Genomic DNA, 27108 nt, shown 5'->3' on the forward strand with positions numbered 1-27108 from the left:
GGAGCAAGAAATTAAACCCCAAGTTCTCCGATCCAAGTCCAGTCACACGAGGATACCTCTGAAAGACACCACGGAGGATCTGCCCCTCTTGGCTGGAAGCCGACGCGATATTTTCAGGGACCACAAAGTGCAAGCCAGTGGGAAGGCGGGATTTCCGTCGCTACGCCTCCAGCGTCTGCGGGACGGAGAAACCGAACCGGAACAGGTGGGAGGAACGTGGGCCGCCCGAGGGCGGAGTCCGGAAGCGCCGCGGTGCGGGGACTACATTTCCCACAAGTCCGCGGGGGCAGGGCGAGGGGTGGGCGTCGGGGACCTTACCGGACAGGCCTTGCCCGGCAATACCAAGGTAAATGCCGGCACTGCGGCTCCAAGGGAAGAGTAATTTAGCGTCTGCGCCTAGATTTGGACTAGTCACCCTCCTAATCCATCCCGAAGTGACAAAAGCGACATGGCGACTCTGGGATTTCCGGGCTGCAGGACTCCACCCCCAGAACCCATAGCTGTGCCCCCGCGGTGGACCTGGGGGCGCTTCCTAGATGCCCGAGGACGCGGGGCGAGGTGCTAGAAAGGTGAAGGCCCAGGGTACCCATTCCTAGGGTTGACCATCCTTACTGGTCCCTCGTCCGCCCCTCCCCCACGCCCTGTCGCCCATTAGGTCGGGCTGGCGCTATACTGTGCACGGCTCCCTGGGGCTCGATGTCGAGGGTGGTGCCGAGGAAGGTACTTTCCCTCCCCCAGCCCAGTGTAAGTAGCGGGCGACCTCCCCTCTCCTTGGGTTGTTGCCCGGACGTCCTTGTCTCGGGGCGACTAACGCTGTCGAAGACCTGCTAGCCAAGCACTGCTAAGCACCTCCATCCAGCATCCCTAATCCTTTCATCTACCCTCTAGGGTGATATAAAGATTGCCACTGGAGAGGACAGCAACAGAATTTAAATGGCAGAACTTAAGGTTCGCACCAAGCCTCTCCGGATTTAAAGCTCTTTGCTTAAGTCCTGTCACGTTTCTCAAACCTTAACTTAAGAAATGGCAGGCGCTGGGGACCACAGTCTTTTTTTTTTTTTTTTTTTTTTGCCCTACTGTTCCCAAGTGCGCTGCCACCCTGCGTCGGCTACGCGGGCGCGGACACATCGGTCCGGCCTGTTCCGACAGCGAGCCCGGGGCTCTCCGCCGATCCTTCTCCCTGCTCTTCTTTTCCCTCTTCTCCGGCCCTCCTCAGGGGACAGACAGCCAGAGCGCGTCATCGCCGCGGCCGCAGGGCGGGTGGGTGGAGTTTGCTGTGCGGCGGCGGCGGCGGCGAGGGGGTCCCCGGGAGGCTCTGGGGCGGGGCTGCGGGGAGGGCGCGGACAGACAGACCGACCTAGTCGGGATGGGGGGTGTGGTTGCTCCGCCAGGGTCCGGCGGGTGGGAGAGCGGCTCCGCGACCGCCGGTGGCCGGGGCCCCTCTGCCTTCTAGAGATGCTTTTCTTCTCGGTGAGTTGTTTTCTGTCTTGGCGGCCCGGCTCCCCGGCCTTGGTCACGCCCCGGGGAGGAGGAAGGAACCGGGCCATCTCGGTCTGTGTGGGCTGGATAGGGCAGGGCAACGGCGAACTGACCAGCTGCGCTCCAGGTCCTCCTCCCCTTTGGTCATGTTGATCCGCGGCTGCGCTCCATGTTCCAGTTTCATGCAGGCTCCTGGGAAAGCTGGTGCTGCTGCTGCTGCCTGATTCCACCCGACAGACCTTGGGACCGGGGCCGGCGCTGGCGGCTGGAGATGGCGGACACGAGATCCGTGCATGAAACCAGATTTGAGGCAGCGGTGAAGGTGATCCAGAGTTTGCCGAAAAATGGTACGCGCGCTGGGTCCCCGCTGAAGAAGCCTATTACAGAGGCCTGAGGCCCCAGTTTTCTTAATCCACCTTCTTTAACCTTTCTGCTTCTAATCTTGCTTATTTAACGTACTTCTTTTATGGGTTGAAAAGGAATGGAATTGGAGGGGAGGTATCGGTTGTGAATTAGTTGCCTGCTGATCTTTCAAACCAGAGACAAATATATTATCCAGATTTTAAGTAGTGTATATTGTTGGAAAGAAAAGTCTTGTCACTTAATGACTGCGGATTTGGATATATTAAAAGAAATCTGGCATGGGGATGCCTGGTGTTGCATACTCATAAAGTCTACTTTTAAGTCTTTTAAAAACTTTTGATATGAAAGGAGAGAAAGGAAAGAACAATTATATTCGTTTGTAAAACAATTTCTTATTTAAAAAAGCATACATATTTACTACTTGAAAAAAAAACCCCATTCAACTGTACTAGTGTTCACTAGGTGTTCTCCTTTTTATGCTCGTATTGGACCTTTGCAACTTGGGTGAAAAGTCACTGGAGTTCTTTTATATTTAACCTATTCTCTGGTTTCTTTCAAGATTTTTCCTCTTTATCGTTGGTTTTCAGCAGTTTGATTATGATCTGTCTTGGTATGGTTTTCTTCATATTTATCCCGTTTGGGATTTTACAGAGCTTTCTGAATTTGTAATTTTATGTCTTTGACCAGTGTTGAGAAGTTTGAGGCCATTATTCAAATATTGTTTTCTGTGGAGAGGTTTGGAGAGGGAGACTTTTGCTTTTCATGTCATATCTTTCTGCATTATATGAATTATTTTTCGTATAAACGTGTAGTTTTAATGGTGCTTTTAAGTACTACCATTGTACCAGAGTGTAAAACTAACTGAATACAACACTAATATATTACTGTAGTATTTAATATTGTGTTCTCTATTTTCATTAATTTATCATTTAGCCAAGTAATGAATGTTCAGTACCATTAACAAAAATTCATTAAGTTCAGAGGGATTGAAAAAGAAGAGTGAATGAACAAAATGTAAAGAATTAGTATAAGAACTTACTTAGTTATTGATTTTTTGAATGCCTAATTAAGAGAGTTTATAGGAAGGCATACTTCTAAAAGAGTTTTGTTTAAGATGTACCTTCATCCTTACTTCTAAACCACACATTTTTCTATTTTTTTTGAAAATTGGTAACAGGAGACTTGATGTCTCTACTGTGCTATCTTTGTTGACGTCATGTATCACTTTTTAGGAAACTCCTGTAAGTATAAATACAGTTTGTATTTATATAACATTTAAGAAGGTATTGTAAAGTTAAGGTAACATGGCCAAATGACACCTGTGTTGGTCAGTATTCAGTACTGTACTGTTACCCCTGAAACTAAATTGATACTAATTGAAGCAGAACTACTATTATAATGAATTCTTAAATATTTTTATAGTAAAACTTTTTAAGTTGTGTCATCTGTCCTGGGTTATTTTGCAAAGAGTAAGATCTGATAGTTTTTTTGATTTTTGATTTTTTTGCTTATTGCTTAATCTTTATTTATGGCTCAGGGTTATAGAATCCTATAGCATCTGTGTTTGGTATGCCCTTGGCCTTTAAAAATCTGATTTTATATATAATATTTTTAACACATATAGATAAAATATATTATGTGTGAGCAACTTGAGGACAGAGATTTTTCTTTATCCAGTGGCATATATTCAAGGTATATTGCTAGGTTTTGCTATAACCTAATGCATATATTATTCACTTTAACCAATAAACTTCAATCTTAGTTGATTGACTTACTGAAGTCATTATGGTGCTTTTGATGTTTTAAATTTAGATTTGTGTTATTTAAATAGGTAGCTATTTTTAACTATAGTTTCTTCATATTTTTCCCCTACTGCTATATAAAGAAGGACTATATCATTGAAACACTGTATCTAATGGATACTCCTAAATGATCATATTTTGTATAGATAATTCTCATTGTAATTTTGGATTTAATTATTCACCCTGGGCCAAACCTGAAACACCAGCTTTTAGCTTGTCTGTGTGGTAATTTTCACAATGTTTATAAACTACTGCTTTTGATTACTACATGTTATCAGTTTATTATGCAATCTATGAAGTTTTAAAAATATCTTTTTACAGTTTTAATTTTTACCTTTATAATACACTTTGGAGTAAAAGTAATACATACCAAATGTAAATGTTTTAAAAATACAAAGAAGCAGAAAAGAAAATAGAAGTAATCTGTATGCCTATGATTTAGCGAACATCATCTTTTAACATTTTGATGTGTTTTCTTCTACTCTGCTTTTTATGTATGTAAGTACTTATTTTGCAAAAATGGATTGTGCTGGATATGCTGTTTTAGTTTTTTTTTTTTTAGTGGGGGAGGTAATTAGGTTTTTTTATTTAATTTTTTAGTGGAAGTACTGGGGATTGAGCCCAGAACCTCTTGCATACTAGGCATGCACTCTACCACTGAGCTATACCCTCCCCCCGGATGTGCTGTTTTCAACTGCTGTTTTATTCTTACTTTATAGTAGATTATGAAGCTTTTCTCATGCCATTTTTTAATATTTTCTACAATAAAATATTTAAGGGTATCTATCAATAATCCCATTGTATCTGTACATCATAATTATTTAGCCAGTTATTTATCATAAAACATATTTCAAATTTTCTGTTGTTAAGTTTTGTAACTTATAGCACTCATTCATACAATCTGAATTTTTTCTTTGTTTACACAAATATTTAAAAAATTGTTAAAAGATTTCTTGAAGTAGTGGGGAGGTAATCAGGTTTGTCTATTTATTTATTTTTCTAATGGAGGTACTGGGGATTGAACCCAGGACCTTGTGCGTGCTAAGCACGTACTCTACCACTGAGCTATACCCTCCCCGCAATCTGAAATTTTTAAACATAAAAAAGTTTATTGATATGCTAGAAACATATATGAAGACTAATCCTCAAAAAATTGATGTGTGCAAAAACCATGGAGGTAGAAAATGAGAAATCCATTTTATCTTAGATTAACTCTTTTTCTACCACAGTACACACTGGTTGGCTTTAGCCAAAGTTCCTAATCCATTCAGAAACTGGAAATTTGGCCATGAGAAGTTGAATTTCTTACTGTTGCAATTTTATTAGGCAGAATATACATTTAACTTTTTATTTGTTTTTTTACTGACATTCACCATTATTTTGATTACACCTACCAAATGTTTACTTATTTATTCTTTTATTTGTTGAACTGTGTTAGATATTGTTACTAAAGTGTAAAATCTCAAAGTTTTTTTTTAAATCAAAGGAATAAAGAAACTAACTGAGCCATTTGTTTTTTTTTATGTAAAATAGTAAAATAACCTGAACTGTTAATGAAATATTAAAAATCTCTATTAGTATAGCTAAGCTAATTTATAGCAATAGATCATCAATTGTATTCTCCAAGTGATCTTACTTAATGTATGTTTCCAATAGGTTCATTCCAGCCGACAAATGAAATGATGCTCAAGTTCTATAGCTTCTATAAGCAGGCAACTGAAGGACCCTGTAAACTATCAAGGCCTGCATTCTGGGATCCTATTGGAAGATATAAATGGTAACTTTATATAGAGAGCTATGAAAGAATTTTGAGTTTAATGACATAATTACCATATGACTGTTATTTATGTGGTTATGTATTATTTTGTGCATAAAGTATTCTGGGTACTGGGTACATTTTTATCCTCTCTGCTCTTGACACAATTTCATACAAAAAGGAAGGTCTTAGGGAAAAGAGGGAAACAATAAAACCAAAAGGGGTATTTGTATCAAAGATCAAAAAGCATTTTCAGGTAGTCTTTTTCCTTTTATGGAGTGTTGCCTTTTCTTTATGCCAAGAATAACTCCTGCTAAGTTAAAGAAACAAACTCTCCTGCATCTTTTACCTGCCAGGAAAAATAATGACTTGCTTGTTAGGTGACATTGTTTGCTTTGAGACTTTGAGATAATAAATAACTAGGAGCCTGACTCAAAGTCTGCCAGACTAACTTTTTATCTAAGCTGTCACTCCTGTCCCCCTGTACTCGAGTAGAAATTTGATCTTTAATATACTTAAAAGAATCACACAGTACCTCTGCCATTTTTCCAGTTGACTAACATTTGATGTTCTGCACACTACTGAAGACTTGACAGATGTCTAACAAGACATCTGACGTTGTCTAATGTAGGCCATGTACCTCATGAACAGAGTATGCTAATTGGCCAAGGAAACCAATTAATTAAGCTGTGTGTCTTGATGGCTAAGTTTCCTTACCCAATATTGAAAGTCCTTAAACTCCTTTGAGGATTTCTTAATCCTGTGCTTTCCTCTAAGATCTTTATGAATAGTCACAAAATAATAGGTTAAATGGAATAGCAATATGTTATTCAATCTGTTTGAAGAAAATTTATTTATTTACTTAATGATTGTCCTCAGAATTGACCTTTGCTGGAGTTAAACTGCTCTGGAAAATACCTATAAAAAAGAGAGGTTTTCCTTTTAGGCAAAAATTTCAAAGAACTCTTCTCATTATCTAAGGCTTTGAAATTCTCCTGTCCCTCACATTTTTGTGTTTTTAGAAGCAAGAAAGCTTTTCCATTTTTCTTTTCCTTTCTTCCTTTTTTAATTGATTTTACTTACTCATTTATATTTGGAGGAGGGACTGGGTATTGAACCCAGGACCTTGTGCATGCTAAGCATGCGCTCTACCTCTTGAGCTATACCCTCCCCCCTCCATTGTTCAAGTGTCTGTTAGATTCTTATTTAAATTAACCAAAACTTCTGTTCCTTTGAAACATGACTGTGACCGTTCATGTAGAGTTTTCTAAAATGGTCGTTTTTGTCACTGTTCCTTATAATGGTAGAAAGACTTCTAAAGAGTTCTTAGCAGATAATTATAAACAGTCTGTAGCCTGCATGGTCTAGAGTGTATGTAATCTGGTCTCAATAATCTATGGTCTTTAGGTAGGTTTTTATACTGACTAGTTTTAGATACTGTTTAATTTGCCATTTTATTCACAATGATACTATTCTTCAAGGTGGTGCATTTCAAGAAATCTTCTGGAAATATTGATATAGCTTTAAGTAAAGCCAGTTTTAAAATAGTGACCCTATAGCATTAACTCTAAATTATATTCTGAGCAACTGAAATCAGGTGTCTTTTTATTATTTGGATATTTTTATTTCCAGGGATGCTTGGAGTTCATTGGGTGATATGACCAAAGAGGAAGCCATGATTGCATATGTTGAAGAAATGAAAAAGGTATGGAAAATAATTCATAATAGAAAATAAAAATATTCAGAGCGACTTTGATTCAGTTTTGTTATCAGGCAAACTAGCCGCTTTTTTTAAGGAGCAAGGAGATTGTAATATATTAGAATATAAAATCTAGATTACTGAATTTATCTTGGCTTTATCTGTCTCATCAAAGTTCATCGTAAGGTAAGTGTTTTTTCCTTAAGATGTCACATTGTGGTGACATGGTATTTTGTTTTAATTTTTTTCATCTTCCCTTTCTCTGTAGTTGACTTCTGTAGAAAATACATAAATCGGAATCTTTTAAAATAATGATTTCCCGTGCTCAGGAGTCTGGGAAGTACCTGGGCTGTCTTGAAAACATATCTGCTTTGAAACTATTTATGAGAAACAGGTGACAAGACTGCCCAACAGTGTCCTCAGACAAGAGTTGACTCATAAATTGAGATGTTCCTGCCACTGCGCTTCTTAGTAATAAGCATTTTTCTGTGAATGCAAAGATCCTGCAGAAGCAGAATAAGTTAAGGATGCTTCTAGTTTCTCTGGTAACTTGTAAGGAGGGCATTCTTTATTAACTAGCTCTCCTGTTCAAGGAATTGTTTTAAAGAGCAAGTTAATGAAGAAATCATGGATTTTTAATATAATTTTAGTGCCTTTCTATAAAGGACTGTATGTTGGAGATGGATCCCAAAGTTCTGAAATCTAGATGTTTGATAACCTTAAATATAGTTGAATGTAAAGAAAATCTGTAAAAAGAAATAGTTTTTTGCCAGATGCTTTGACAGTATTAATCTCTGTAGTAATTTTTTTTGATAGATTCAGACTAATTTATTTTGTTTTGTTTTATTTTCTTCTACACTACTCAAAGTTGTGCCCTTTTTTACATTTTTCACACTTTTCTTATCTACTGGACTTTATAGCAGAAGTCAGAGCTTAGTTCTTTGGCTGTTAGCTAGATGTTAACACAACATACAGACACAACATAAAAGCACAACAAAGGAGCCTTTCAAAAGCAGAGGGAGAAAGATAATCTAAAGCTTTGGCTTGATAACACTCTGTTTTCTTTACCTTGAATATTCTTATAATCTTTCTTCATTCCCTCCATTTTAACTCTTTAATAGTAATTTTAATTGTGTTTTGTAGACTTAGAAAAGACATACACATCCTATTATTTAAAAAAAGGAAGAAAACCAATAATGGTATCGTATTAAACACACTATGCAGCAGTTCGCTTTTTGCCTGTAAACAGATTTTATATTTTTCCAGTCAGCACACATACAGCTAATTTTTGTCTTTTTAATATCTACAAAATACTCCAGATCTAGAAATACTGTTTTTTTTTTTTTTGACAGTCACCAGCTGATGGCCATTTCTTTGAATGCGTTTTCAGTTAATCTACTTTGCTCTTTAAATGTGATGATTCGAAATTGGCCGGCCCATAGTCATGAAGGTGTCGAAGAGTGGTTACCACTTCCTACTTTATGTGAATACCCTTTTAAAAACACAGACAGAATAATTTTACTCTAACCCTCAAATTTTCTATTTTATTTAACATTAGTACCTTTAGTGTTTAATGCACAATCTTTGGATTGTTGTGTAAAATTTTACACAAAGCTTATGTGAAATAGTTTTCAAAATGAGAACACTTTGAAATCTTTAATATACTTGAGATTTTTCTAAGAGAGTATATGTGTTAAGTAAGTAATTAACATGGATACTTTGAGGAGTCTATAAAAGAACGTCAGATCTCAAAGTTACCAATAAATTATAGATATTATATTATTTGGTGCTAGTGTGGATCACATTCATATTTCCTTTTCACAAGCTCTGTTTCTTTTGATTACAGATTCTTGAAACTATGCCCATGACTGAAAAAGTTGAAGAACTGCTTCATGTCATTGGTCCATTTTATGAAATTGTGGAGGACAAAAAGAGTGGCAGAAGTTCTGATTTAACCTCAGGTTGGGCTCTTGAACCTAGTTTTTAATTCAGCAACTGATACATTATGCATGCATTAATATTTATTTATATGTCTAATTTTTTTTTTACTTTCACATGCCAGTCCGACTGGAGAAAATCTCTAAATACTTAGAAGGTAGGAATAATGAAATCCATGTAAAACTTTTCTTTAAAGTCTATGTGCCGAAAGACCGCTGCACAAACTTATATAACTTATGAGCTTGTCACTCAAGAGTTTTCTTTCCAAGCAAATACATTGCATAAAGTTCCAAAATATTATAAACCCTAATTTTTAACCTTTAGGTTATTAAAACATGACAAGTGATTCACTTATATGCAAAACTGTAGCAGAACTCATGGTTTTATTTTTATGATTTCATATTTTCTAGTTTGCTTTATGAATTATATTAGCAATGCTATGGCTGAAATGACTTTCTAGCTAATTTTAAGTAAATATGTTTATAGTGTGGTTTAACTCTAGTGTAGCTAGCTGAAACAAGACATCAGTGACTTCACGTAGCTGGGTCTTTTTTTTTTAGAATTCTGTTTTCATGTTCTCAGTAAAGAAAGGTTTATCTTTTACATATTAGTGGAGCTGAATAATCTGCAGATTTGCTGGTATTAACTCTAAAAATTTGCTCTTTAAATTGTTTTAGAAAGCAGAGTGAAATGAGCCTATAAGAGTCCTTTTTAAAAGTGTTTAAGTGTTTAAACAGTTAATTATAAAAACAAGGAAGAGGGAGAAATGATAAAGGCTCAGATTCATAATCCCTTAGCTATAATTTAAAAAATTCACAAAGCTTGATAAAGCTCTTTCGATAACTCATTTGGCACCAGAACCCATCCTAACATGAACTTGAGAAGCAAACCTTGACCTGAAATAACATGAGGCTATTTTAAGTCTTCATCCTATTTTGTTTGACTATTACATGTTTTGCTACAAAAATCTTTATTTACGTTTTTTAGTGACAGCTGCCTTAGACTTTGTTGAGGGTGTTACATAATATACAATATGTATAGTATATGACTTTTGCAAAATTAGAAAACTCTGGATTTCAAATCGTATCTAGATTAAGGGTTGTGAGAATGTGGCCTTATACTGTAATTTATTTAGCCTGTACCATTCTAATGACATTTAGATTGTTTCCTCTTCCGGTCTTCAAACAATGTTGCTGAAAGTTACCATGTACAGATGTCATTTTATATATGTGGAAATATAGCTGTAAGAAATTATATTAGAAATGTAATTTCTGGATTAAAGGATGCAGGCGTTCGATGGGTGTTTCCAATTCTGTAAGATATTACCAAATTGCAAGACAGTTTGCAATCTTGGGGTTTTTTTTTAAACAAAGAATCTTGTTAAACGTAGCCCTTTAGGCCCAGTAGAACAGAGTATCTATGTCACATGAGCGTTTTCAGAATATTTATACATAATAAGTTTTGAATTCAGGAAGTGTGAGCTGTCCAATTTTGTTCTTTTTCAAGATCCCTTGCGTTTCTTTGAATTTCAGAATCAGCTTGTCAATTTTTGCAAAGATGGCCAGCTGGGATTTTGTTAGGGGTTGCAATGAATTGTAGATAATTTGGGGGAGTGTTGTCATCTCAACGATATTGTCTTCCACTTATTTATTTAGATCTTCTTTCATTTCTTTCAGCAATGTGTTTTTATTTGCAGTGTTTAGTTTTTATACCTTCTTTTGTCAAATGTATTGCTAGGTATTTTATTCTTTTTGCTGCTATTGTAATTGAATTGTTTTCTGATTTCATTTTTGGGTTGTTCATTGGTAGCTTATAGAAAAACAATTGATTTTTATATATTGATCTTGTAGGTTACAACCCTGCTGAACCATTTATTAGTTCTAATAAATGTTTTTTTTTTTGTGGATTACTGAGGATTTTCTATGTACAATAATAGCATGCCATCTGCAGGGATCATTTTACTTCCTTTCTAGACTGATTACCTTTTATTTATTTTTCTTGCGTGATTGCCCTAGTTAGAACTTCCAGTACAATATTAAATAGAGTGGGCAAAAGCAGACATCTTTGTCTTGTTCCCTGTTTTAGGAACAAAACATTCAGTCTGTTAACATTAAGTATGATTGTAGTTGTGAGTTTTTAAAGATGCGCTTTATCAGATTGTGGAAATCCTCTTGCATTCTCAGTTCCTTCAGCATTGTATTTGTGAAAGTGTTGGGTTATGTATGTCAAGTGCTTTTTCTGCATCTGTTATGATAGTCATGTGGCTTTTGTCCTTTAGTCTGTTAACATGGTGAACCACATGGATGTTTGGATGCTGAGTAGGGCTTATTAGTAATTCTGAGTGCTTTCTGCAACTCTCATCACAGAGCTGCTATGATGCTACTTTTGTTGCTGTCATGTAGTCTTGCTACAACCATCCATTTGATGGGGATTTGAGGGGTTTCCCTGTCGCTTTGTTTTGTTGAAGGTGTCTGGGTGGTGGGTGTTTCTGTTTTTTATTTTTATTTTTTCGTCAGTTGTTATTCTTGCCTTTTCTGGTTGTTGAGGGAGAGTAAGGGAGATTGAGAAGGTGTGCTGCCATCATGGTTCTCAGATAGAGCACAATGCCTACGAGAGAGCTGAATTTTTACTCATTAGTTCCGTTATTTAGGGAGACTTAAGAATATAGGCCTGACTGTTTAAGATGAATGGAGATTCCCAAAATAGACTTATATAATTGAAAATTAAGGCCCAGAAGCTTGTGGGGGAAGACAATTGTTTTTGGCCAAAAGCTACTTATGGATGCTTTCAGTATCTCAAAGAGTTAATGGAAATATAATTCTCTGTATCTCAAAATGTGGTCCAGTAATCAACAGCATTGGCATCACATGGGAGGGAGCCTTATGGGAAACCACAATCTTAGATTGCCCCAGGCTTGCTGAATCACAATCTGCGTTTTAGCTAGATCCCTGGTGATTCCTATCCATATTAATGTTTGAGGAGTTCCAATGTATTTACTCTCAAGATGAGTTTATGAGTTTAGGTAATAGGACGTTTTGCCTTTTTAAGTGATTGACCACATTAATGATGCTTTTTAAAAGTAAAAAAAAAAAAAAAGCTTAAATGTAAAGAGATAATAATGGAAGTTATGCACCTGAAGCCCTAAAGGCAATAAAAGGGTAAAAACTTTTAAGTGTAATCCAACTATAATATTGATAAGATTGTTTTTAGGGTCAAAGATATTTATGTTTTCAGCATGCTAGCATATAGCACCTGTCTCTTCATTTACTGCATATAAAGAAGATCATCTCTAACTTTACATTTTGGTCGATGTTACCTTAAAAATAATTTATCCTCTGCCTTGTTCGGAAAGGATTTAAGATAGCTTTATCATTTTGTTGTAGCTAACTGGAGGCATTTATGTAGTGTATGTATATTTACAGTCAAAGAAAATAATATTATTAATTATATATCAAAATTCTAACTTTTTCCTTCAAGATTATTTTATTAGTTATGTGTGATTACAGAATTGTTTGTAAATATCAACATCATTGTATATTACAGCATTAAAGATTAAGTGGTCATTTCGTATTTTAGATCTTGGTAATGCTCTGACTTCTACTCCAAATGCCAAAACTGTTAATGGTAAAGCTGAAAGCAGCGATAGTGGAGCTGAGTCTGAGGAAGAAGAGGCCCAAGAAGAAGTAAAAGGAGCAGAGCAATGTGATAATGGTAACCTTCGGATGACGGGCTAATAATTTTACATTAACTAAGATGAGAGGCCATGGAGAGGTTTGCACTGATTTGGCACCGTGTGTGATTAGTCCACACAGTGGGATGTGGGCTGTTCACTAGGTTTATTGTGTTGTAAGAGGCTCTAACTACAGAGTTCAGGGATAGCCAGCCTTGTGCATAGATGGATAGATGTTCATTGAAGGCTAACAGAAAGAGGCCACTCCTCTGATCGTGATGCCGGAAATGGTGCATTAGACATGTATTCATTTAAGGTATGGTTTCCAGTATGACTATGCATATGCTACCAAGGAGAAGAGACACAGTTAAACTCTCAGTATCTTGTCAAGAACAGAATGGATTCCAGAGAATAGGATATAGGCAGAAATTCTGATAAAGAGGGAACATTGGAATTAGGGTGGCCTTGTGAGTAAGAGTACCAGTGATTCTTGGGGTGATTATTTTAGAAAGAGGAGGCAGAGAGACACTAAAACAAGCCATACAACTTAGTTTTGCCTTCACTTTCCAGTAAAGTCTCACAAATAATACCTTCTACGAAGGCTCTTGGTATTGGCCATGTAGACCTCTCTGTGTGGCAGGGTCTCATAGAGCCATTGGCCTATGCCTGACAGTGAAAACACCTTGAGAGATTATCCTTTAAAAGGGGTTCTAGAAGATTCACAGGGAACTAAAGCAGTTTTTTGTTTGTTTTTTTGTTGTTTTGGGTTTTTTTTTTTTCCCTAAAGCACACAGTTTGGGTGAGCTCTCAGCATATAATTAACTTCTTTTCAAAGAGTACCGCATCTCTCTGATCCAAGTAAGAAACCCTTCAAAGGGATTATGTTAGATTGGGGAAGTGACTATTTGAAATTAGAACATTGTGTACAGAAGTTTTCCTACAGTGAACTTTTATGAATCTCTCCATTTTCACATACAAGATAAGGGAATGATGAAGAAATCTGCAGACCACAAGAATTTGGAAATCGTTGTCACTAATGGCTATGATAAAGACAGCATTGTTCAGGGGGTACAGAAGGACATTCCTGCCAGCTCCTCCCAGGACGGCAAAGACGCTGAGGAAGTAAAACATGTAGATCAAAACTTGGAGCAAACTGGGCAGACTGCTGTCTGCATTCAACAAGGTATTGTCCCATCAAAATTGTTTCCCCGGCTTCCTTCCTATGAATTAAATATTCTTTTAATAGTTTTAGGATTTTTTAATATCCTAAATATAATATTCTTTTAATAATTTTAGGATATTTCAGAACAGTTTAGAATTTTTAAAAAACCTCTTATTCAGTAAGATCTTAGGGTTTACTAATATTGTAAGAGTTTATAGATTTGAAAGACTGAATTAGGGCCAGGCCTTTTGTATTTTTCTTGAGACAATTTATTGTATTTTTGGATGGCATTTTAAAATGAAATCTCTCAAATTTTTACTCGTATTACTGATGTGTCTTTTAACTCAGACTTCTAATGTTACTGTACATTTATTCTCTGGTCAGCGAGGTAAGTTACAGGCTTTTCATAAGTTAGAGCTCTTAGAGGTGAGCCTAGAGGATGGATACAGTGGGTTGTTAACATCGCTGCGAGTCACAGGAGAAACCTAGAAATACTATTTCTGGAGGTGAGGCCTGCAGCGGGCGGGGGCGGAGGACCCCCCACTGCGTCCCTCTTTTCCCCACCTACGCCTCCCCTCTCCCCACCTACGCCTCCCCTCCCGGGACACCCCCACCGCACCCCTGCTGGGATGCTCCCGCCTTCCCGGAACGGTCCCACCCCTCCCCGCCTCTCCCCTGCCCCAGGATGCCTGGTCCTCGAGTCCCAGGGTGGGGAGAGGGGTACAGCACCGCCCCCGGGCTGAGGAACTAGGGACGCTGTCCACGTAGACCCCGACGGGTCCGTAGGCAGCGGGGAGCTCCGGCCGCTGCCGAACGTGTACTGAGCCCGTGTCAGCGGTAAACGTTACCGAGCACTCCTGTGCGCACCTGCCCGGCCGCTCCTTCCAGCAGGCGGAGCCGAGCCCCGGCCAGGCGTCCTCGGCCCGGCCCTTCCTTCCCGCTGCCGCACCTGCCTCCCGGTGGGTCGCCGCGCACACGCCAAGTCGCAGCAACTCGCTGTGCGGTTTCTAGGCTGCCTTGTGGCCTCTGGACCAGCAGTAGTGCTGGCGGGAAGAGGTGCGGCGGTCGTGCGGGAAAGCTGATTTAAGTATAGCTTGGAAGGTTCTTTTCCTTCCCTTAGGGCGGTGCCTTGCCAAAGGCCGAGCAGGGCCGCGGATGCGGCCTCTACTGCATCTGACTGCAGACCTCCAGAGCTCGCTTTCTGTTGTTGCCCTTTTCCTGATTACCACCCGAAAGGCGAAAAGGCCTTGTTGGCCTGGCCTGGAATCTCACCTTGAAATCTTATATTTCAGTCTGGGGTGGGAGTGGAGGATGGAGTCATCTCAAAGAGGCCAGGGCTGGAGGACCCCAGCCTGGCGCCCGCACCCATTCAATGCCCAGCACACAGTGGAGCCCAGCAAACATTTTCTAATAAAACCGAGAGGTGTGAAGTTAAAAAAGAAAAAAGAAAAAAAGAACTAATACAACAATCAAACTTGCAAAGTTGTGTCCCAAATTTTGCGTGCTAGCTGGTAGTCAGGTTTTTCTTATAAAATTACTAGGTTTTTACAAGTTTGGTCTGCACAGTGTCTTTGTATAATTCATGATAAAATACTTCGTAACCTTTTTAATAAAAATGACTGAATTTAAACTTTTTGTAAGTTAAAAGAATTAAGTATGGCTTGGTAAATCAAATTTGTCTCCCAGTATGAAAATAATAGAGAACTGATCAGTTTTGAAGATGAATAAATGCATTTTTCTTCAATCAGAGAAATTAATTATTCTACGTGGGCATTTGTTTATATTTAGATATAAATGATGATCATGTTGAAGATGTTTCAGGAATTCAACATTTGACGAGTGATTCAGACAGTGAAGTTTACTGTGATTCCATGGAGCAATTTGGACAAGAAGAGGTAAAAAATGACTTTTTTTAATTGGTAAGTTTTCAAAGTGGTATATCAGATTTCAGTGCATAACTTCTGTTAATAGCAGATGTATACCACTTTGAAAGCATAGCTCTAAAATGTCTTTCTTTTTTTGTGAATTAAAAAATATAAAATTCCTGAATATTCAAAAATATTTAATACTATAACTTTTTAATGTATTTACATTTATAAATATTCTGGGAGAGGTGGGATGGGAGGCAGAAGGTGAACTCCTTATGCTAGTCTATGTTTGAGACATTAAAATTGAAGAAAATTGAATAATTTGAAACAAATAAATCTGTTCTTCACATTGACTTTAATACGTTGGGCTGAAATTTTGAGTGGAAATACTTTTCAAATTCCATTAAGATTCGGTATTGGAAGCTAACATTTGGAAAACCATTAAAAGTGCATGAATTTTTTTTTTTAATCTCTTTGACAACTCTTTCTGATGAGGACTAGGCTGGTTTTGACAGCTGAATTTATGTTTGGTGGTTTTATATCCTTCCCCCACTCTTTCCTCATCCCCTATTCTAACAGTGCTTTTTGAATACAGTAGCTGTGGTAATTTAAATGTTTCTTGGATGAATGACTGACTCATTAGGACAATTCACTGCCAAACATCTCAGTTCTTTGCTCATGGATGAATCATCCCACCCCCATTTCTTCCCTGCATATGGGAGGCAGAATATAAATTGAAATTTTTTAGAAAAACAATATTTTCTATGATAACATTTTAAAAAACTCTATAAAAGCGGTCATTCTTCAAGGGGGAGGATATATAGTACAGTACCTGCCTAACATGCATGAGGTCCTGGATTCAATCCCCAGTACCTCCCTTAAAACTAAGTAAATAAACCTAATTGCCCCCCCAAAAGCAGTCATTCTTCTATTGTGATGAAAGCTTTGTGTTGTATAACTAAGTGTTTTTAAATTTGTAGTCTTTAGATAGCTTTACGTCAAACAGTGGGCCATTTCGATATTACTTGCGTGGTGATCCCAGTCAGCCCTTGGAAAGCTCTGGTTTTCCTGAAGACGTTCAAGTATCTTCTGGAAATGGCAGCACTGGGGATGTGCAGGCAGAAGCAGTCGAAGGAAAAGGTGAAGTAAAGCATGGAGGAGAAGACGGCAGGAGTAACAGTGGAGCGCCGCACCGTGAGAAACGGGCTGGGGAAAATGAGGAATTCTCTAACGTCAGAAGAGGGAGAGGTGGGTATTAACTTGTGTCTTATTCTCACTATCTTTATAAAGCAGCCAGTGAAATGGGAGGTTCTAGATAGGAGAGGCATAGGGACTATCAGTCTGCAGGGAGAATGTTGAAAGTTACCCTGACATAACATCTGACCATGTCTGACCAATAGCTGAGTTCAGAAAGGACCACTTCAAAATTTACTTCCTTTTGATGCAAGAGCAGAGGTTTTCTTGAGAAATGCATCAAGCATTTCATTGTACTCTTTGGGGTTTAACTTGGCAAATTGCTCCCAATTCCATTTCTCCTACAACCCCAAACACTGTTTGATGCAAATTCAGCTTTGGGAATCTTGCTTCTGTAGGGTTCTAGGATCCCAAAGGGCAACGAGGTAGACAATTTTCTTTCTATTATTTAAAACAAAACTATGTATTATATTAGAAAACATGTAAAAACTTGTGATATTCCGTTTCTGCAGGGGTAAGGTTATATGGTGGTACCTTTTACACACTGCAATATTTATACACAGTTTCAGCCTTTCTGAAAAATAACTTGGCAACACTCAATAAGAACCACAACAGAGTTGTTATCCTTTGACCCAGTAACCCTTCTTTGACTCTGTCTGTCTTAAATCAACAGAAATTTGGATAAGAGTTTATATCCAAAGACACTCATTGCAATGCTATTTGTAATCGTAAAAATGTGGAGTCACTCTAACTATCTAAAGGTGGTGAATGATTAAGTAAATTACTTCATGGTCATACAAATGAATTTATGTAGCCGTTTCAGTGTTTTTAGAAAAAAATTTAATGATGCACATAAACGTTCATGATAGTTTTTTTAAAGTAGGACACAAAGTTATATATAAGGGATAATGCCAATTCTGCAAATATATGTGTAGAAAAAAGAGTGATTGGATATACAACAAAATCTTAGCAGTGGTGAGTTTTCACCATCTCTATAATGGTGTTTATAAGAAAAACCATTCAGAAACATTTTGGGTGGCTTACAGTGACCAAATACGAAAACATGGCCATTTAGTGTAGCTTTTAATACTTTAAAGAAATAGTCCTCATATTTTTTCAATTTTGTTACTGTATTAGTAGAGAGTTTTTAAGAATGTACCCCAAATGGGCAAATTGTTTGTGTACATTTAGTCATGTATGACTGTATTAAGTACAGTATAAATAAAACCTTAGCAAAAAAATGTAAGAATGTAAATGGAAATTTATGTGTATGTCTACTTCTTTGAATTCAGTAGTTTATTTTGTTTACATCCTGATTCCTTCCACTCCACTTTGGAGATTTAGATCTCGAAGAAATAGCAGAGGAAAATGAAGAAAACACACCGTTTCTGCTTTTATAAGAATTGTTTAAAACTAACTTCTTTCGCTTTTCAAACAGGGCACAGGATGCAGCATTTGAGTGACGGAAACAAGGGTCGGCAAGTGGGCAGTGGAGGTGATGGGGAGCGCTGGGGCTCGGACAGAGGGTCGAGGGGCAGCCTCAACGAGCAGATTGCTCTTGTGCTCATGCGCCTGCAGGAGGACATGCAGAGCGTCCTCCAGAGACTCCACAAGCTGGAGACCCTGACGGCTTCGCAGGTGGGCTTCCACATTTGTCTCACCTCGTTCTCCTGATAATCCGGTCAGACAGCATGTCATTGGAATCCGTGTTAATCTGATTTACGTACATCAGTGCAGTTCAATGAGTTTTTAAAGGATCTACTTTTGAAAGTACTATTTCAGAAAAGATTGACCCAAAAGCCAAATACCACTTAAAATTACAGAAAATTTTCAGTATATAAAATTAGCAGGAAGGTAGGAAGAGGAGTAAGAGCTGTTGAATAGTGTACAAAGTGAGGCACTAGTAAAGAGACCTTAACTAATGCCCTAGAGTTCATCACTGAAGTGTCATCCTTTTGTCCTCTGTCTTGACTTCTTTTTAAAATACTGTGGAGGTAATACACTAACTTACCAATTCTTTATTGTAAATTAGTTTTAGGATCAAACCTTTCAAGCCAGAGAGAAATGTAGAGTTTTAATTTGACCTCCACTATGGGTATTTGGATATTGTTTATATAATCTTTACATTTTTACAGTTTTAATAATCCAGGCTGTAGTTCTCAAATGTGCTTGTCAGTTGGTAGTTGTGTGGAAATTAAGGAATTAATAAGAAATGTTGAGTAGGCAATTTAATAAGAATGTAAAAGAAGTAATGTTTTAGATTAATTTGAGGTTTTAGTTTGATAATTTGATATTGTTTGAACTGTAAAACATAAAATGTCAAAGATAATTCTTTGGCTAGCAACTTTAGGAACTTTTAATTTGGCCAGTATGAGTTTCATGATAATCAAAGCACAGTTAACAGAAAAACCAAAAATGAATATTATTTCAGCTTTCTTTTAACAACAACAAAATAAGAAAATAGAAAAAGTTATTTAGAAAAATAACAAAAGAATTTTTTTTTTCAAAGCTAAATCACTTTCATTTGTATTTATAGGCAAAATCATCAGCATTACAGACCAGTAATCAGCCCCCTTCACCGGTAAGGAATTCTTGTCTTAAATCTAAGTGCCATGGTTTCAAATAAATTACAATAAATTTAGATTCTATGACATCCTTAAAGTGTTCCAAATGAAATCTACCCTTTAGAACTTTGAAGTTTAAAGTGCGTTTGTTTTGTAGTAAGTCTGAAGTACTTCTGAAAGTCTGCTTACTGAATTATGTTCTAAAATGATCTCCCTCCCTTTAGCAGGAGTGAAATCTATTATTAGCTGTATATTTTCAAAATTATGAATTAGGTCTGTTTTTAAGTTTGTACGTGCAATATGTAATAGATTGGTGACTGGCTTATTTTATTTTCTCAGAGACCGTCTTGGTGGCCCTTTGAGATGTCTCCTGGTGCATTAACTTTTGCTATCATATGGCCTTTTATTGCCCAGTGGTTGGTGTATTTATATTATCAAAGAAGGAGAAGGTAACACTATGGTTTTATAGTTCAAAGTGGTATGTAAACTCTTACAATCTACAGAAGACAGAGCTTTCAGCAGCAGTTGGGGAGATTGGTCCATTTTATGGATTGTCATACTGAGCATTCTGTACCGATCCTGACACTGAAACTACCTTGGAAATGATACGTGGTGGGTTTCTAGATACTTGTTAGATTTAAATATTTTTCCCTTGAGAACGTCTGATGGCGTTTGTACACCTTTGATTTAGGCAACAAAAGAAAGTGATTATAGGCTTAAGTTTTATGTCTTACGAGGAAACAGTGCTCTTCAACAAGTCTGATGTTTATTTTGGTCCCTTTGCTAATATTAAAGGACAACGTATAAGTAAACAAATAATGTCGGTGTGTTCTCTGTACCTTAGAAATACAGACATTGGCGTTTCAGAAAATTTTCATCCTGGTGGTTGACTGTCTCTAAAAATAGGGCTTATTCTAACTTGAGGGCCAGAATTCCAGTTTGGATGCCAGGAAATAACTCAGATAAGTTTGACAATAATAGATTGGAATCCTTGAAAGTGCCCTGAGATGGTCTAGACTAGGAATAACCTGAGGCCAAAACTCTTGGGTTCAAGAAAATCTTTAAAGCTTTTTTTTTTTGGACATTATGTAAACTGAATTACTTTCCCTGGATTGGCAGATGGACAAATGTTTATGTCATTCATGGCCTCACTGATTATGTTTACAGTGTTTCATCACCATTTCCCATTAAGTAACAACACATGGAGAAAAGAGATATAGAATATTTAATGGTAAGATTTTAATTGCTATCTTAAATATGTGCAGTAGAAATATATTTTAAAAAATCTACAAGTTTAAATAATTACAGGTCTGTTCCTCAACCAGAGGACCCAGGTTTCTAACTATTACAAGTGATAACAAAAGCAAAAACCAAACATTTACCCTTGTCTTATGTAAAAGGGGTAAGCAGCCCACTAGTGTAAGTTCTCCAGTGATAATACTTTACAGTGGAGAAACTGACATGCATGTGACATTGGCTGAATCAGTTTAGTCTTCCCTGTTCTCTGCTTATGTTAAGATGGTTTGATTTATGTTCATAAATGAACTAAATACGTTTTCTGGTACATCGGTGTTCTGGGCATATGCTTTGCCCACTTGCAAAAACTTTAGTGGGATTTCAGAAGTTTAAGTTACTTTCTCAGTATCGTTTACCCTCTTTCAATTTCATCTTTGTTTGTGTCATTTCAGCTATTAAGATACAGACCTTAATTTAAATCCTTTCTTTTCTTTATTCGCACATTTTATGTTTTTCCTGTGATGGTTGGATGCTTATACAGGTTTTTAAGTCTTAATTTCCCTGAAAAGAGGAGGAAAAAAGGACCAAACCTTTTTTCAGTATGTGGTTTTGCTAGATTTAAGTGGCAGGGACACTAAAGGGAGGTGTTTACGTATTTTGCAATGCATTTCAAAGTTCCTTTTCATGTTGTCTTTGCAGAAAGTTAGGGATTGAAAAATAGAGAAATTCAGCACAGGACAAAAAAAGCCCTGAAGTTTGCTTTGGTTAATAATTTATTTCATGCCTAAGGTTGAAGAAGCTTGTCACTTTACTAAAGACAAAAAACAAACTATACTTTGCTTCATCAGTCACTGAAAATTGCAGTTTTTCTAAATTATTTCTTTTTAACATTCCTTACTAGCAGAAGTATTACCATTTCTCCTAAGTGTTCCTTTCAGTTGTTGACAGATGTCTCTGAATGGAGAAGCTTTCCTCTATTTTTAATTTCCTGCTTTTTTATCATTGACTCTTTATCAAGTTTTCCAGTGTATGTTAGGTGTATAGTCCTTCCACACTGTAAATTATTTAGTGCTGCACAACTGCACTTTGATGGGATATATTGTTTTTATGTACTGTTGGATTATATGTGTAACAGATCAGCTGGGGTTGGAGATGGAGCCGTATTAGATTTGGAAATAAGTTTTGGCCTGGAGGGGATTTAGGGCATTTTTTAATCTGGCAATGCTTAACAGTTTTTAATCGGACAGTTATAGGAAAGAAGATTAGACGACATTGTGCTTAGTTTGGAAAAGACAGGTCTGGGTTAGAGATGAAGAGAAAGATCTAGAAATCCTCTTAGGGTGGGAGATGTGTGACCAGGAGAGGGTGTGCCCTACTCATAATAAGGCCATCCTGTACCTCATCCCCTGGTACAGTATCTGGCACGTAGGAGACTTTCAAAAAATATGTGCTAAATGCCCACTCTTGGCAGGATGGTACCTGAGGTACCGTAGATTGTGAACAAGATTTGATTTTTTGTGGCTGGGGGAAGTAATTGGGTTTATTTTTTAATGGAGGTACTGGGGATTGAACTCAGGACCTTGTGCATGCTAAGCATGAGCTCTACCACTGAGCTCTACCCCACTAACCCCGCTTCCCCAGACAAGCTTGATTTTATTTCATGTATGTGCATCTGGATGCAAACACACACTGAGATCACCTTATACGCATGTAAAATAAGTGGCTGTCTATTTGTGGTAAGCTTTAAAAGATTTTTTTTACATCAAAAGTAATACTTAAGGTCCGCTGCTTGATTTTTTTTTTCCCCGTCAGTATAGAAGGATATAAATTTAAAAGTAAAAGAGATCTCGTATCACTCTGCAGGGGATCTGAAAAACACTCCTTCCGTATGTGATGTGCAGAGTAGCCAACACCTGCGGCTCTGTCTCCTGTTAGGCTTGAGCCTGTGGTACCACATGGCCCTGATGACCTCACCTGGTCATTCTGCTGTTAAAATTGTCCCCGAGGGACAAACTGAAAGCTGACCCGTTCAGTCGACAAGGCTATTCTTAATCTGTTCCAGGCAGACCTCATTTCATACTGTTGCACTTTGCAGATACTACATTTTTTACAAATTGAAGGTTTGTGGCAACTCTGTCACAATTTATCAACACCATTTCCCCAACAGCATTTGCTCACTTCATGCTTCTGGGTTATATTTTGGTAATTCTTGACATAGTTCAGACTTCTTCATTATTGTTATATCTGTTATGGTAACCTGTGACCAGTGATCTTTGATGTGCCTACTACGGCTTGCTGAAGGCTCACATGATAGTTAGCATTTTTTAGCAATTAAGCAATTTTTAATTAAGGTCTGTACATTGTTTTTTTCAGACATAATGCTATGGCACATTTAATAGACTACACTATAGTGTGGGTACCAGGAAACCAGAACATTTGTGTGATTTGCTTTATTGCGGTATTAACTGTATTGCGGTGGTCCAGAACCAAACCTGCAATATCGTCAAAGGATGCCTGTACTTTGAAGGAAAGGATATTTCTAACCATTTTTCTTTATCAGTGTGCCCAGATTCATGACCTTGCCAGCATGTTGTTTCCTTGGAGACAATGAGTGTTCAGTTTTTATCCAGTAAAAACTGGATAAGGTGGGGGCAGATCTCAGGAGAAACATTCTTCAGTGGAGCCTGGAGAAGGTGGTCCTGGACCAGAAAGTCAGGCCCAGACTTCCAGTGAGGCAGGAGAGACTCTCAGCAGGGCTGAGAGTTCAGCGGGCTGGGGAAAGGCAGGATGTTACTCCAATTTTCTCATCTGTTGTTTTGCGTAACTTTTCTTCTTTTGTCAGGCTGTACCCTACATTTTCCAAGTTAATTTTTTTAAAAAGGAGAGAAGAATCTCACTGAAAGCCTGAAAAACATCCCCAGATTCTGAAGATAGCAATAATGATTTATGTCTGTTTCCCTATTACATTGAAGATTGGAGAGTTCATAGACCAGATTGTGTGCTTTCTGGTAAAGCTGCGAAGGACTTTATATAGCAATTTGCATCACGTGGGTTCTTAGGAAGTGTTTTTTATTTTTTTTATTTTTGAGGGGGCGGGGTAATTAGGTTTATCTATTTATTTTTAATGGAGGTACTGGGGATTGAACCCAGAACCTCATGCATGCTAATAACATGTTCTGCCGCTGACCTATACTCTCCCCCACTTAGGAAGTGTTGATAACTGTTCAGGTACCTCCCAGCTAGCATTTCTGCTAAAGCCTCACTCAGGCAGCCAGTCTTTGGAACCACCCATGACTCTGTTCCTCCAGGGGCCTTTTTTCTTCATGCCATGAGTAATCTCCTCCTCCGGTTATGTGAAAATCCATCTGATTATTTCAAATGTCCCTCCTGCCAAGGTGTACATTAGAAGATTTATGCAGAGGATAAGAAATGGTCTGATTATTTAAAATACCACTCCTGCCAAGAAGATTGCATAGGAGTATTTCTACAGAGGAAAAGAATAAATAATGAAAGTTTCAGACACTGTGGCATCTGGAATGCTGAGGAGGGTATAGAGATTTTACAGCAGTGAGACCTTTTGCAGAATTCAGAGCATCTGTGATTGTTCTGTGTTGTGCTAACAAGCCCATCCTTTTCTGGTAGCTTACTCTGTTGTCATTAATACCGCCACATTATTCATATCTGAGTTGCTGGTTATTATGTACCCCTGGCACCCCATCAATTAGCTGAGAGCTCTCTTGAGGGCTGAGAGCCTGCCTCGTGGACGTCTGAATCCCGAGTACCTGGCAGAGTGCCTGAAAAGTAACAGATACATAATGTGTGTTGATTAAATGAACAGTCCAGGTTGTATATCTATCAACCGTCTGTTGTTTTATTACGCTTTATTGTTTCACAACTTTTTCCTTTTGATGATATTATGGAATAACTGGCAAATATCTGAACTGTGGAACAGCCAACTGGAAAAAGATGAGAATCTAGAAGCTATGAGAGGAGGCATGTACATTTAAATTGTTTATTACAAACTATTTGGTTGCAGGAGGAGGGATGAATTAGGAGTTTGGGATTGGCAGATACAAACTACTGTATATAAAACAGATAAGCAACAAGGGCCTACTGTATAACACCAGGGACTCTATTCAACTTCTTATAATAACCTATAATGGAAAAGAATCTGAAAAAGAAAAAAAAATGTATGTATAATTGAATCACTTTGCTATCCACCTGAAACTGACACAACATTGTAAATCAACTGTACTTCAATTGCAAAAGAAACCAGAGCTGTTTGGTAATGTCATCCCTTGCAACTGGATCTTTCCTATTGAGCCCCAAGTGATGTGAAGTAATTTCATAAGAATCACTTGTAACTTTACGGTCTTATTTTGAATTTGAATATGATTGTTGTGTTACCGTTCAGCCAGTTCTTTGGTATGGATGTGTTTCATTTTCAGGTTACATTTATACTCATAGGAAATTGGTTTTTTTTCTGCCTTTCTTTTTAAAGAAAACTGAACTGAAGAGCATGACACTTGCCGAAGAGGACTGTTGGCCTGGATGACCTCGGAATACGATGGATTGTGGAGCTCACACGAGAACCCTAGTTTGTGATGGTTACATTTCTTTTTGTTGTCCAGTAGTTTGGTTTGTGTACATATATACATACATACATTTTGCACTACACAAATGATAACATTTTAAGGACTAATATTGCTGATACTTGAATAATCAGTCTCAACTAGGTTACAAGTAGCATACATAGATTTATTTACCCCACCCTTGAACTTGAAGGACATTTAATTATTGTTTGGTAACATGTTTACCTGACTATCTCCCATAGAGAAATATAAGCTGCTTTTCCAAAGGTACAGTTGTGATCATGACAACAGATTTGTAACTGGGTATTTTTAATTTTCCAAATTAAATATGAGCAAGAATGCAAAGCAGGAGTGTTTCAAGTGAGATTAAATCGGCTTGCTTTCTTAGTCACTGAAGCGCCATGCCAAGGAGTAGAAAATGGCTGGAAGGATCTTCTCCACGTCCATCCACTTCGTGGGCTGCCCACCCGTAATCTTTCTTGGGCTCACAGCTCTAACGTTAGTGTTCAGGCATCATTATGACAAAGTAGAGTCCTAGGTACTTGGCTTAGTTTTAACAAATGATTCACAGAATGGCCATAACCTGCTAATGAAAGTGATGAAGAGGGGCCTACAGTAGGTTTGACAGTGTATTCTCAACCTGCAGATCATGCATAAGATTTGTATTCAATCACATACACCGATTCCTTCGTAATCATTTTTCTTTAACTGAGGATATCTTGTTTCTGCTTCATAGGGTGCTTTGATATAAAATGAAAACTTATTTATACTGTTTTTACAAAGGTTAAAAAGGAAACACATGAAAATCGCTTTTCTGCAACTGATAAACTACACAGACTGGACTCTTAACCTCTTAGTGCCTCAGGTTTTCCTTCGGGGGTAGTATTTGCGATAAACCTACTTCACCAGGGTACTGGAAGGATTTGCAAGCTAGCAGGCCATGTGCTTCCACGTGAACAAGACATACCCAACTGGTGTAAATTTAAGTGTCTCCCCTCCCCCACCAACCTACCACATTTGGATCCTTGCAGGCTTTGTTTGGAATGACTCTTGCTGTATACCTTTTAAACTACCTTCTCATGTAGATGTACCTTGTGCTTTAAAGATTTGTCTGAGTCAAAGGCTTAGTATCAAATAATTAAAAAATATTCTTGGTATGTATGATGTTGAGTTTAACATCATGTGTTCAGAGTGTTTTCAATAAGAAAGTAATCCATCCCTAGTATTGAGGGTGGTTCTCTGTTTACCTGAAGAAAAAAGCAGAAGAATATGATTTGCTTTTCCTAAGACTCTTTTTTCCTTACAGGTAACTTGATGTTTTTTATTTTTTAATCCCGTCTTGATTAAAATGTGTCTTGTCTCAAGGGATCTACTACTATTTGCTTTTTAAAAACTGTCCTCTATTTATTTCAGGAAAAAAAATGAAGCAAGTAACTCTGCATTATAAGTGAAAATAAAACTTAGACCTGTGGATCGGGGATTATTTTCAAAAATTAGCTATCAATCTGGTATCAGAAAATGGTGGCTTTTTCTCTTAGTATGTAAATAAATAAGATGCAAATTAAGAATGAAAGCAGTTGTGATTCATTGAAGCAGTTGGGGGCTACTAACTCCTAGGTATAACTATTTGTATCCTATTCCAAAGTTTTATTTTATAGTTTGAAAAGCACTTTGCACACAGTTCTTGTATATACAAGTAAAGATGAAATTATAGGATATAGTGGTACCGCTTTGTTTAACAAGAACCTCATTTAAAATTTTAAATTGACAGCTATGGTATTTTTT

General features: G+C 37.7%; 1 protein-coding gene across 6 annotated transcripts; it reads left to right on the forward strand.

Annotated features, from left to right (window-relative positions):
* Positions 1-26896, forward strand: ACBD5 (acyl-CoA binding domain containing 5). Of its 6 annotated transcripts, none has more exons than XM_072954907.1 (14): positions 1-205; positions 1658-1826; positions 5301-5421; positions 7033-7105; positions 8946-9060; positions 9162-9194; positions 12614-12748; positions 13687-13890; positions 15658-15764; positions 16718-16985; positions 18370-18569; positions 19468-19512; positions 19835-19944; positions 25233-26896. In XM_072954907.1, the coding sequence occupies exons 2-14, from the start codon at positions 1751-1753 to the stop codon at positions 25243-25245; spliced, it is 1500 nt and encodes a 499-aa protein (XP_072811008.1). In that variant the 5' UTR covers positions 1-205; positions 1658-1750; the 3' UTR covers positions 25246-26896. The 6 variants fall into 6 exon arrangements, with proteins under 6 accessions (XP_072811008.1, XP_072811007.1, XP_072811005.1 ...); XM_072954906.1 differs by lacking the exon at positions 1-205 and adding an exon at positions 269-346; XM_072954904.1 differs by lacking the exon at positions 1-205 and adding an exon at positions 432-569.
* The last annotated feature ends 212 nt before the right edge of the window (positions 26897-27108 follow it).

The sequence above is a fragment of the Vicugna pacos genome, chromosome 35 (genome assembly GCF_048564905.1).
Source record: "Vicugna pacos chromosome 35, VicPac4, whole genome shotgun sequence".
Classification (NCBI taxonomy): Eukaryota; Metazoa; Chordata; class Mammalia; order Artiodactyla; family Camelidae; genus Vicugna; species Vicugna pacos.